General features: G+C 44.0%; 1 protein-coding gene across 6 annotated transcripts in view; it reads left to right on the top strand.

Moving 5' to 3' along the window:
* The first annotated feature begins 303 nt into the window (after positions 1 to 303).
* dachd (dachshund d) overlaps positions 304 to 13,302 on the top strand; it is an 86,206-nt gene continuing 73,207 nt past the window's right edge. For 3 of the 6 annotated variants that reach the window (XM_029837282.1, XM_029837277.1, XM_029837274.1), the window contains exon 1: positions 304 to 1,147. In XM_029837282.1, the coding sequence (XP_029693142.1) occupies positions 597 to 1,147 (551 nt within the window). In that variant the 5' untranslated portion in view covers positions 304 to 596. The remainder of the gene's footprint in view (positions 1,148 to 13,302) is intronic. The other 3 variants (XM_011606889.2, XM_029837288.1, XM_029837291.1) reach the window with 3 other exon arrangements.

Genomic DNA, 13,302 nt, shown 5'->3' with positions numbered 1-13,302 from the left:
ACTGTAAGACCGCAGCAGGATGTTCCCAATAAAGTACAACAAATAAGAATATAAAATATTTATAGATATAGTTTTTGCACACTTTTTGTAGCCCCTAAACTATAATGAATCTCATTCAGCTGCAGGTAAAGGTGACCTGTAAAGAAAGGAACGCGATCCGGAATTCTTTCTTTTAACCACGACATGGACTCGCAGTGAAACATTCATAGCAAATCCTTTTCCTGATGCGTGGAATAAACGGCAGCGAGTGCGCAGAGCTGCAGCCCGGTTATCTGTTCTTCAAAGGCTGACTGTCCCCTAGCTCCTCCCTCTCTGTACCGTGTGACAACAACAACTCATCCACAGAGCGGAGCTGCACTTTTCAGCTCATTTTCCTCCTGTCATTCCTCCTCCTATCTTTGATCATTGTCCCGCTGCTCACCCCCCCTTCCCCAAAAGCCCCTCACTCAGCACGCCTTTTTGGGGCAGCTCTTTTTTACTTTCCAACTTATCTGAGGAGCTAAACTCTCGTGGATTCTTTCATTTTAGGGGTGTCTCGGCAGGCTGGGTTTTCTACTTTGAACTTCGGCTACTCTCTTCCCCTGCTGTAGGTCACCATGGCCGTACCGGCTGCACTAATCCCACCAAGTCCTCTGGTCCCACCGCCTCCGATCTCGACTCCTTCCGCGACCACGTCGCCGCCGTCGACAACTTCATCACCGTCTCCATCCCTGGCCCCCCCATCCGGACCCGGACAGACCTTGTTCAGATCAGAGCTCCTCGCCACCAGCAGCCCGGGCATCCCGACTGCGGCGCTACCCCCCAGCAAACCCGTCTACTCGACCCCGTCGCCTGTTGAAAACATACCGCAAAACAACGAGTGCAAGATGGTCGAGTTGCGCGGTGCCAAAGTGGCGTCTTTCACCGTGGACGGCTGCGAGCTCATCTGTCTTCCTCAGGCTTTCGACCTGTTTCTGAAGCACCTGGTCGGCGGACTGCACACCGTCTATACGAAGCTGAAGCGGCTGGAGATCACGCCGGTGGTGTGCAATGTGGAGCAGGTCCGCATCCTCAGAGGGCTCGGCGCGATCCAACCCGGGGTGAACCGCTGTAAACTCATCTCCAGAAAAGACTTCGAGACGCTGTACAACGACTGCACCAATGCGAGGTTAGTGGGCAGCTGTGTGCGGCATTTTGGTTAAATGTGTCTCCGGACGACCGTGCGTAAAGACGCAGGAGCAAGGAAGGGGGAGACATTTTTCATCTGATTAAAACGTGGGCTCAGGCGACATGGTCATCTTTGAAATCCAGTTCAGCAATCATTAAAAAAAACAAAAAACAAAAAAAAAAACAGAGTTACAAAAAGAATTAACGTGCGCGCACACGCAGACAGTTGAGTTATAACTACTCGGGAACAAGGCCAGCGCGCAACACCAGGCAAAAAAGTTTAGTAAAAGTTTTTATACACGTGTAGGCCAAGGCCAAGACAGCGACGAGCGTGTGCATGAGTGCAGTGAATCAATAATATCAACTGCACCCATCACAGGATTTAAAAAAAGCTGCTCCCTTTCAGGTGTGGAGAAATCCTCACTTAAAACTTTAAAAACAAGAGCACATCTATTCAGCAGCCTTTGGAATGATAGCTTGAAACTTAAAGGAGGCTTTTTGGAATTTATTTTAATACTCTGGTGTCTCCTCGGAAGAGGGAATGATGCACATCACTTGTAATTTAAGAAAGCAAATGAGATAAATTACACATATTGATTTTTTTTTAATTAATACTTTTGCTGATATGATCATTTTAAAGCAGCACGAAGCGAGTGTTCACGGTGAGAATTGTTTTAACAATTACAAATCAGTAACATCCGGAAATAATTTATTGTAGCTAAACAGGTCGAATCACGGATAAATCCAATGTGGTAAACAGGCACACCTTGGAAATTAGTGCAATCAGCCACAGTATGAAAACCAATGATTTTGAGCTTTATATGTTTTAATACGGAGTGATTTAAGTAGCGATCAATATTTGATTAAAGCCTCCTTTTTGCTGTCCTCTTCCTGCTGCCTTTGATGTATCGCCTGGTCTCTCAGGACGGTTCAGCTCGCTCAAATTTACCATCTTACCTGTCACTGTGATTGATTTCATATTGATCCTCCTACCCAGAAATGAGGTGGAAATGCAAATATGATGGAAAGGCTCGCATCTGCACCCACCAACACTAAACACTTTGTATGCAGGCTTTGGGAACGCAAGATATACCACTTAATTTGGACTTTAAAAAAAAAAAAAATGCTTGCTGAAGAAGTACATTTAATGAAACACACCTGCAGCAGAATTTGTGGTGCAGATCTATATTTGTTGATGACCCTCTCAGCGTTGCTTCATCTGCTTCAGTGGACTCTCAGGCCTGGTCAGGAAAGGCATTTTTTAGGACACAGAAAACTACCTTGGACATTTTTTAGGAAGCTTTTGAAATGGCCAATATCAAAATGTAACCATTTACGGTACCTTTTACTCCTCCTATTCATTTATTTTGTAACTCGGTTGCATGCATTAATAAAAATCACTTTCATTTAGCGTTTTCTAAAGAAGAGCTAGAAATAGCTGCCTGCAATATTTAGGGCTCATGAATTTGCCTGAGCTCTCCATTTATAATACAGCATGACAATCGTCTCAACAAGTCACCTGTGCACTCTGGTGCTTAAGCATCATTTACATAAAGCATCGAGGGAGATGCACACCCACCCATCTTTCCTATAGAGACAGACCTATACCCTGTGGCGGCCGTCCTCTCCAGCCTGCTGTAGGGCTTCAGGTGACAAAGTATGTGGTTGAACTCTCTGGGTTGTCAATGGGGGGATGGCCGGCGATGGGGTTAAAGGATAATGCAGTGCCTCGCGTCGCTTTAATGACGCTAAAGTGCTGGGCTATTATGGGCACATGGACAGGACTGTAATTGTCTCTGAAAGCAGCCAGGTACTCCTGGAGCTGGGCTGAAATCAATCACTCAGACCCGGCGTGTCCGCCTGCCTGCCCCATTTGGAGAATTACATCATGGAACAGTGAGGCATCCGCTGGATAAAAGGCTTCTGCTACTTAAGAAGAGTTGATTTTATTTTGCAGGGATGTGCGCTTCACGCCGCCTGTCACTGAGCGGCTGCTGACAAAATGATCGGTGTAGGCAAACAGGGCGCGGGCCCGCAGGTGAAAAAGAGCTGCTTCTCCAGACCCAGTATTGCGTTTTGCACCCACTTACAGATGGGGGGAAAGTATCTGGGTTCACCGGTTAACCCGCTCAGGTTACACAACAACAGCCTGCTGCCTGAGATAGTTTAGCTTTTCATCCCACCCTGTTACCACAATGTCACTATTCTTTTTCTACAGTAGCCGAGCGCTAACAATGAGGCGAATAATACTCCCGTACAATAGGTCGTGCCATTTCACATGCTGTTTTTTTTCCCCTCTCTCGGTCTTTTGTGTTAAAACAACAGTACTCTCATTTTGCACACAGTGTGATTGTGAATAGCATCACAGAGCACCTCTGAATCCTGCTGTTTTAGTTTGGATGGGAACAAAAATAAAACTCCACCAAATAGTTCTCTAATAGGCATTGTGTAGCACTGTTTGATCGCATTAAATGGCACTTTAAAAGGCACTACTGTGAGGAATTCTTATTTCAGTAACATGCTGACATGATGTACATATTAACACAATTAATGAATATTTCAGTTGTGATCTTTTATTTATTTTTAGGAGCACTGCCGTCATTCTTGACCCATCTTTTCTCAAGGACACTTATCCCATATTAGCAGTGTTGTCCCTCATTCCTAGACTGATCCTGGTCCCCTAGTCTATGACTGCAGCCCTCCAGGAGCCCTCCAGGAGCCCCCTGCTCTGGCTACATGTTTTCCTTTTCATTTTCCCTGCGGTGGGATGGAAAAGGTTCTTATTGCCTCGTGACACTTGAACTCTTTGAAAGGTTATTATAACACAAGAGGCGGCACAAAGATATCGCGTATCTCTCATTGGTCTGCTTTCGTAGAGGCAGGCTATCCGATGCTGAGGTGCAGAAAAGCAGCAGTTAATTGACAATCATTGTCTATCCTTGAAGGTTAACCACACGCCCCAGACGGTGTCCCACGACGGGGGAACGGGACGGCTTTTTGCTCGCACGCCCTTCTTAAACAGATTTTCCCCCAGCCCGCTGCAGTTGGGCAGGTTTGACTCTGAAACGTTCCCAGTGACAGGTCGCGCCCGCTTCTCCTTTAACAAATACATTTAATTGATGTTGATGTGACGGGGAGCATTGGGAGACTTCTCACCTTTTTTTTTTTTGGTCCCCGTTTCCAGAGTGTTTATGCCTAAACACACATATTTGCAAATGATGGTAATTGTTTTGTTGAGCGCTCAGTGTGAGCTGCCACTGAGGGTGCCAGCTTGTCTCTCCCTCTTCTCCTCCGCTGAGCTCTCTTATAATATATTTGTTTTCTACAAGGCACGGATGTGTTTACAGGTACTCAGGGGAGATTTCTGGATTCCATTCAAATCGTTCCCAGTCAGAGTGGGTGCTAAGATACCCATCACCCAGCAACCACATCCAAGAGGGAGCCTGGGCGATAATAACTTCAAAAACAGAGTGACAGATGCCTGATTAGAAAGAGAGAGTGAGGAAAAAAAGACAGAGAGAGAGAAGAGTAGTATGATTTTTTTTTTAGAAAAGATTTTTAATCCTTCAGCAGGGCTCTGGTAAATTTGATTAGGTACAGTACATGTGCTCAAGTCAACTGTGCAGTTGGCAGATGGCGGCAAGGTGTGTGTTTTTTTTAAACAAATAGTCTCCTTGAAAACCAGAATAGCTTTATTGACTTGACATTCACTGAGCGGGAACAAGTGTAAATTAAAACATTTTCTCTCAGTCAAATCCACACAATGTTTCATTTGACAAAAGTAACATACACTTTTTTTTTTTTTTTGCTTTTGAGGATTCTTTTTATTTATTTATTTATTTATTTTGAGCCTGCAGTGAAGCTGAACCAAAAGCTGTGGAAACCTTGTGTTTCACTTGTTAAGGAGGCTTTGTTTGACACTCTCTAATGTCATTTGTGGATTTAAGGCCTATTTGCATGGGAAAGAGGCCTGTATTATTAATTTGCCTGTTGGAAGCATTAGTTGTCCAAGCTGCGATCTTATTTGCATGTCTTTACTGGATGCGCAACAGTGATTGAATTGCCAATTAATTCTTGGAGCAAATGAAATGGTTTACAGTCTCACAGTGACATCAGAGCTTTCCATGTGGGTCAGCGTATTAAAATTACCTATTTAATTCATATACGCTGCCGACTCGGGCTGTTTTGTAGCTCCGCTATAATTTGACAATAGAGTCAGACCGGTGACAGATTTCACTTAGATCTGCTCTGTGACGGCCCAGTAGAGGCTTATTTGCTTATCCTTAATCGCAGGTTCCTTTGCATTACCGCACATTTAGGGAGTATGGTGGAAGTCAGTGACGCTCGCGCCAGGATGTTAAACACTACTGACAGAAGTTAGAGGGAGCAGATGAGATTTCCTGATTGGAGAAGGAATGCAGGCCGCCGCCTCGCTCTGTCTAATATGGTCACATAGAGAAATTGATTTTCCTCAGAAATTAATTAATTTTTCATATAGCCCAAAGCTGGAGTTTAAAAAAAGAGTGCACACTTGCTGGTTTCCCATTTCCCCCCTTTTTAAAGAATTATTGCCTAATCATATTAATACTTTTGCCCCAAGGAAGAAAAGATAATTGTACAAATGCATTTGGAAATATGTATCACTGAGTATTTATGATTAAATTATGCAAATAAAGCTGCTCCCACCCTTCGTGCTCCCAGATTGTCTAATTAGGATTGATATGGCGAATAGATGTTGGGGAATCTGAATACAAGCATGTCCAAAGAGCAGAAAATTGAAAATGACAAGGCTGGAATCCTTAAAAAGTATGTAGACCCCCTCCTCCTCCTCCTCTCTGTCTAATTCAGCGTAACTGTATCAGGAGTTAATTTTCCCCGGCTTCATTTCTCGTCTGAGCTGACAGGAAAAGGAATCCATCAGGGAAACAATCTCAGATGGGATTCCACAAATTTCCTTCACTTGTTTTTCTCTTGCCCTCTTCATTTTTGTGAAGGCTATCGCGGATGAATCTTCTCCTGAGTAAACATGCAGATGTTTTTCCCTCCCGTGTCAATATTTTTGAAGCTCTCCTCTCAGTGCAAAGGACTTCTTCTTATAATTGAGGTCTATTAAGAAAGGAATGTCATCCAACAAAAAGCCCTTTGTAGCCTACTTTTGCTGATTTGTCTGTGTGAGCTAACCCTACACAGGGGTACTTTTCCAATACAAAAACATTAATATATGTATATGTGCATTGGTACACCAACAATTTGTCCATTTGCCCTGATTGGATGATGGAAACCTGATTTTCTCCACGGCTGCCACAGACGCTGCAGACACTGGATTAAACCCACCTTTGTGTAATTTAGCAACAGCCGCGTTCATCCCCGAGCTCCGTTGAACATTGCACAGCTGAAATGAGTGAGGAAATGACATTGGTTTCCTCTCTCTTCTTCGGCTTTTCGCTTCAGATGAGTGGCACAGCGCAGGAACGGCCCCGGCGCCTCCAACAGTATCTATTAAAGGGCTGATTGTTATCTAATCTTTACCTGGCTCTAGCTGGAAAAGCCCCGAAGCTAATGACACTTGAGACAAGCGGCACATTCTACTGTGGTTCAAAGCATCTGCTCAGTCAATACCTTCTGATGAAAACCACCCCATAGCTGTTTGTGTAAAGTCTGGCTTCATTGCAACGCAAAAACCCCAAAAAACAAATCCTTAATTCATCCAATTTGGTGCAGTTCAGACGAACAATGAGCACAAAATAAGAGCGTAAAATGAGTTTTGAGTTTCCTTTACCTCATTTTTGAAACATTTCTGGAGTTGAATTCATGCTTTGGTGTGTGCATGAATTAAAGGTTTTAAATAAAATGAGTATTTAAATAGACTAGGTATAGTGTAAGTGATAATGCCAACAGCTCAGATCATAATTCTATTATCTTAAAGTCTTTAAAAAAAATATTTTACATGTTGTAATGTGGATTTTTCCATATTATAGTATTTCAAAAACTCTAAATGCAGAAAATCTACTGTGTTCATTCCTGCATTAATAGGTCACAGCTTAATAACTGGTTCTGGCAGCTTTTGGCCACTGATCAGTAAATTGTTCCAGATCTGTCTTTCAAATGCACAAAAAAAGTAACCTTGATGAAAGTGCTCCATCAAATTTCAATCAGTCATCTTCAGGCCACTGTCAGAGGAAAACCGCTTTAATTAGAACCTGTAAGAAACATTCCGCTTTTTTATTTTAGTGTCCCTATATGTTCCTTTTAAATTTGAATGCCTTTCCTTTTCCGCCTGTGTTTTCCGTTTGATGCCATCTCAGCAGTTCTCAGAGTGAAGGAAGCAGCTTATGCGTGCTAAAGTGATCAGGTTCGCAGTTTTGGCATTGAGATAGCGGCGTTGTTTCCTGATTTCACCGCACACCTGTAGAGCTTATGAGTGGGGTATCAATATCAGCAGGTCAACACATTTTCATCTAACACTGACATCACTCCCTCTCTCTCTAAGCCTATTGAGAATATAGGTGGGAGTCTTTATTGGTTTGCTGCGCTTGGGTTTCGCTCCTTGTAGACTCAAATGTCACCGTCTCCCTGATGTTTCTTTAAAATCGCCTGTACCACCACTTGCTGTGGCGCCTGGCTATTATTACCCTCCTCTTAAAGAGTGACAGTCAGGTCCTCGGAGATGTGACAGAAGCCAGCGTGGATGGAGCTGCAGTGCTGTGTCAAGCCAAAGCTCCCAGCCAATCAGATAGCATTAAGCGCACATCTCCAAAAACCTGCTTTAGTGTTGGGTCAGGAGAAAAAGCAGGCGTCACTTCAGTGTTTTTCCAGCCAGAATGTAGCTTCAAACCGGCAAGGTGGACATCTGATTCAAGTGCAAATGCATTTAAAGCAATAATTCCTGGTGTTTATGTTGCAGAAAACACAAAGAGACACTTTCTCTAAGGAAACGAACATTGCAATGCTCGGGTTTAAAGGAGCCCTCGGCTGAAATGTCCACATACATTAAGCCCCTGTAACTGCCACATGGAGATTGTGTGATTGCGTTTGCTTGTGTGCAAGCGTGTGTGCGACATGCTCAGTGAGGGAGAGAGTCTGAGTCTGCTTCGGTGTGTGCGTGCGTGCATGCGTGCTGCCTGTGAGAGACACCCTCTCACTACTTCACATATGAATGGACTTGTGTGAAAAGGAGGATGAATTGAGTCAAGCTGACATAGCATGCCAATAAGCTTTGTCTCATTTCTAATGCCGTATTCATTTGTGCCACAGAGAGATTTATTGCATGATTGACAATTATGAGAGGGTGACCTAGTTCTTTGTGATGGAACAAAAATGGTTTTCATCAGTTGCCTTTGCTGTCTTTTGCATTATGTGTGTATGAGACGCTCCCTGCTAAAAGAATAGGAGTAGTCTCCAGTGCAATGAAATACACCCCCCCCCCCCCCCCCCCGCAGACAATTGAAACTTGTGCGTTTTTGTAATAATGCCTTCATATATTTTGCATAGAACCACACATCCACTCTGTCGGTTCCACTGCAGAAAAGAAACGAATTTCCTACTCCATTAAGCAATGTGGGATGTCCACGTGGATCACGTTAAAGTGACATTTTAGGAATTTCGTTCATTCCCTAACATCGGTTTAAAAAAATACACCGCCGCACAGTTTGGCTGTATTATTGTTGTTACTCAATCATCCAAAGCACAAATACACCCGTATTTTATTTTTACTGTTGTGACTCTCAATAAAAGGGTTCATTTGTACTTTTCATTGGATTCTTTTATTCCTTTATGCTTCATTCTACCTATCTATTAGCTCTCTCTCTCTCTCTCTCTCTCTCTCTCTCTCTGTGTCTCTCTCTCTTTGCACCCAGTCAAGCTTAGATTACTACGACTGTGAGGAGAAAGTCTCGGCACCTCCTGGGACTCCTGCTTGACTGGCCCCACAAATGATACAAGCAAGGGTTTAGTTGGGAGTTAATATCCTGCAAAATTGTCCTGTGCGGCCTCGGCAGAATGTGGATGATTAAATGACAGAAGCATATCAAAACATTTTTCCCAGACTAGTGGCTGTTAAGTGTTATGCCGGCGCGGCCTGTCTCCCAAGGTTACCATAAAAAGAGAAAGAAAGAAAGATTCATTTAGGTGGCGGCTGTCACTGTGATTGTACACGTGCACCTGTGAGAGCGGGGGCTTTCCATGTTTTGGGCAATCCACCGTTTGAGTGGTAATAACGTCTCAATAGGATTTCAGGGTCTCATTGAGAGGTTTGGTGGAAGGTTGAGAGGACATATGCTAATTGTGTCTGAGAAGACATCCCACTAGAGTTTTGCTTGTATGCTGGATTCTAGACTTCCCCTGGTGACAGAAAAGAAAGGCTCGGGGCTCCACGGCAATCCATTTTATCCTTTCTTTTTCAAAGGATGCGATGCTTTGTTTTAACCTCTGCCGGAAAGGAGATGAAAGGCAACGTAATGAAGCCAAAAGGTCTTTCTGTAGTTATCAAATGGCCTTTCACTCCTGACCTTTAAGTTGCCACAGTAGGAAATGGAGACAATGCTAGAAATACAGATCTGATTTCTAAGATCAAACACATCTTTGTGCAGTTTACTTACATAGAGAAGAAAGAACAACCTTTTCACCGTCCATCACTGGAACAGAGAAATAAAAAAAAAGGATATTTGGCAAAAGAATGAGCTGCCTTGTCAGCACTTGCACACATCAAACACTTAAAAAGTTGGAGTAACGCAACAACTGATGCATTCAGGCTTTTCTTTATTTCTTCTTTCATCTGGTATACCCCTCTTACAGCGGCGGGATTTATATGAGTCATCCGGGACCTGACTGTTCATTTTGAGTATGCATGTGTGCGCACGTATGCTTAGTGTCTTGGTTGTTTTTTACATTACACATTACTGGGTTTCAGGTCTGCTGCCCACCGTTTCTTCTTTTTAAATGTTACAGCTTCTGACGAAACACGTCAAGTTCTTCTGCAGTATGCAGGTTTCAATAGACTGGGAGGCAGTAGCAGTGATGCTGGAGGACTGAAATGCCAACCTCACAGGTCTTTCCAGGACCTCTTTTTTCCCCAATCACATCCATAGATGGACCGAATCCAGAGACTTCTAATCATGCTCTTAGATGTACTGTAGAATGTTATCAGGGTCCACGATGGCACCCAGCATTCCTGTCATTCCCCACATTCTACAGAGCAGCATGGCACTCTGCTCTTCAAGTGTCTGCGCCTGTGGACCCCTAAAGGGCCCAGTGTAAGAGGCCCGGCCGGGGCTCTGCTGGGCCAGCACTGTTGACAGTTCCTTGGCACTGTTGTCTCAGCAGGAAGACATCAGTTGGAGCTTAAGAGGCTATGGAAGAAGGCTGTCTGGTCAGCAAAGCGAACGGGCTTGTAGAAGATTAGCCTCCGCCCGGAGGTCATTGTGTTCCCAGCACAGGCCTGAGCCCATTGGCCCCAGAATCGTCGAAGGGAAAGGTCAGGTCCAACAACCAGTTTAAGCCCATTAGACAGCTGACACTACTTCTTACTAGAAGTCTGACTGTGCTTTTACTTAAGTGTGAAGCAAAGGCAAAATGCTGGATGAGGCATATCCTGTCCTGTGATGATGTGAAGAATAAGCTAATTGAAACCTACGTGACTGTGTATTATACCATAACACTGCAATCCTAGTTAAGCACACACTTGGTTGATTTATACTATTAAGTTAATAATAACACCTAAAGAATATTTTTACTCACAGCTGAAAGGATCACTTTCTGAAATCTTAAAAATCCGGTGGAGGACCGAGTGGGTGGGGTTTTAATCAACAATTCTCACCTACTAAATCAGGAGAAGATGTAGAACTGTTTCACAAAAGTATTTTAAGTTTCATTATGGTGAAATGTGTATGTTTTCCTGAAACAGAAATTCTAGGTAAGTATGATTAATACCGGATTTAAAGGATCTTTTCAGCAGTTGCACTCTTACGCTGCTTGAAAGTCGGCACGCCGTGGAGCATGTGCGCGATTAGGCCAGACATTTGCTCTGACAGATCTCCCCAATGTTGAACAAATCCACACATTTATATCCTCTAGGTGCTAACGCTTCTGTGCGGCATTCATAAGGTCGTCTGAGCCCCAACACACTCCCATAAGTCTCTTTTAGCTGCAGTGATGGCTGATGTCAGGAATGTCTGCTGAACGAAAGGAAACACAGGCAGATAGCATTTGATCCGTGATGGAGATGAGTTCACATAGGAGTGGAGCTGGTGATTAATAATGGTGCATCTGGGTAAAAAGGATGTCATCCCCCGGACGTCTAATGAAAGCTCTTGAACATATCTGGTCGAAGCGATATGTTGACAGTGGATGATGCAAATGAGGCTAAATGTGAGAGGAAACCTGAAATGAATCACCCTGCTGCGCGCACGCACGCACGCACGCATATGTGTGTGTGTGTGTGTGTGTGCCCCAACCATCAGCCAGCCGTTTACACCGTACAAAGCTTGGTGTGACACTCTCCCTCCTTTGTCTCAAACTGCTAACTGTATTTAATTTCACATCTTATCGGGCTGGGCTTTGTCTGTCTGTGAGTCTCTGCACAGTGGAGGCGACCCCCGGAGATAAACTCTGTCAGGCTCTGGGGTGATTTATTAAATTCTGATTTCTGTGAAGGACTTTAATGTCGAGGGGGTGGGAAGAGCGGGAGGGTGGATGGGGATGTCGGAGAGGAGCGGGGGGAGAAAATATGTCGCAGGTGTCTCTGCCAGCCCCGGGCACTGTTCTCTCTCCATTACCAGCATTGTTAGGTATCGGGAGGCGGGAGAAAAGAGAGAAGTAGGAATCCATGCTGAATTTCCTGTCTTTGTTGTGGCAGCAGGCTTGTTTTTTCCCCCCTGTTCCAGACCAGAGCGGCGGTATCAAATCACACTTGTTTGGACTGGAGATAGCGGCTGGAGTGTGGAAGGTGGATTACTTTCACTAAGGGCTTGACCCAGCTCAGTTTTATGTTTTAATGCTCCCTACTTCTCTTCCCCAAGACACCTGAATGGGGCTCTAACCCTCCATCCACATCTATTAGGTAAATCCTTTTGACCTTATCAGGCTCCTTACTCTGTCTGCCCCCTGATATTTGAATATAGTCTGATGTCAAGCCGTGTGTGTATGACGGTGTACCAGGGCCACAGAAGCTAAAGAAAAAAACTGGGTGGGAAAAGGAGGGATTATATCTGTGAAAAAAGAGAAAAAAAGGAAAAGTCACAGTCACATTTAGGATATGGACGCCCCTTTTCCCAGGTCATTTATAATTTAGTTTTTATTCATAGATTCATTTGTTTTTCTACTATCCTCATATATGTCCATTGTTTCATTTGAAGTGTCGTGTGGTTCTTACGTGTGCACTCACCCAGTGCTCGGGTCTAAAATATTTTCTCCTTAAGCACACTTTACAGGTCAAGTGTGACTGTGTCCCAACTCCACATGTTCATTTTAATATCATTTTATTCATCTGAAATGTGTCAACTCCTCCCCCTCAAACCCTCTTTTACATTTCTCTTTCATTTCCCCTTAATCTTAATTGACGGCCTATCTTCTTCCTATCTCAGCGGGGGGGGGGGGGTTCAAATGCTGACTGCTGCTGGCAAACTGTGTTTTTTAAAGAATATTTGGCCATCATTGTAATAAAATATGCTTTAAAGCTCAATCACAATGGTTTTCCGTTGTGTGAATTGTTTTCCAGAACTGGGAAGCAGAGCTGTAAAAGTGATGAGTTGCTTCCTCTGATATTTGTGAAACAATTTGATCAAAAATGTAATATCGGTTCGGGGCGCCGCCGGACCATGTTCTCCTACACCTCGTCTCCCAATGGGCTCTTTTCTTGCTGAAGCTTCGACTCACTAAAGCGATGAGTGGATGATAAAGAGTTGTGGATTTCATATATTTATTTACTGCTTCCATTGAAGAAGTTAATAGAAGACTGGGGGCTGTGAGGCGTGAAGGGTGGCTACACGGGACAGGACTTCTTGTCTTAGATGTAGAACTATAGAAAAAAATCTAAGCCGAACCCATAGATCAAACCGTACAGATGTACGACTGCAAACAGGCGCACACACACACACACACACACACACACGCACACACACACACACACACACACACACACACACACACACACACACACAC

This window comes from Takifugu rubripes, chromosome 1 (genome assembly GCF_901000725.2).
Source record: "Takifugu rubripes chromosome 1, fTakRub1.2, whole genome shotgun sequence".
Lineage (NCBI taxonomy): Eukaryota > Metazoa > Chordata > Actinopteri > Tetraodontiformes > Tetraodontidae > Takifugu > Takifugu rubripes.
This window is presented reverse-complemented; position numbering and strand designations above follow the sequence as displayed.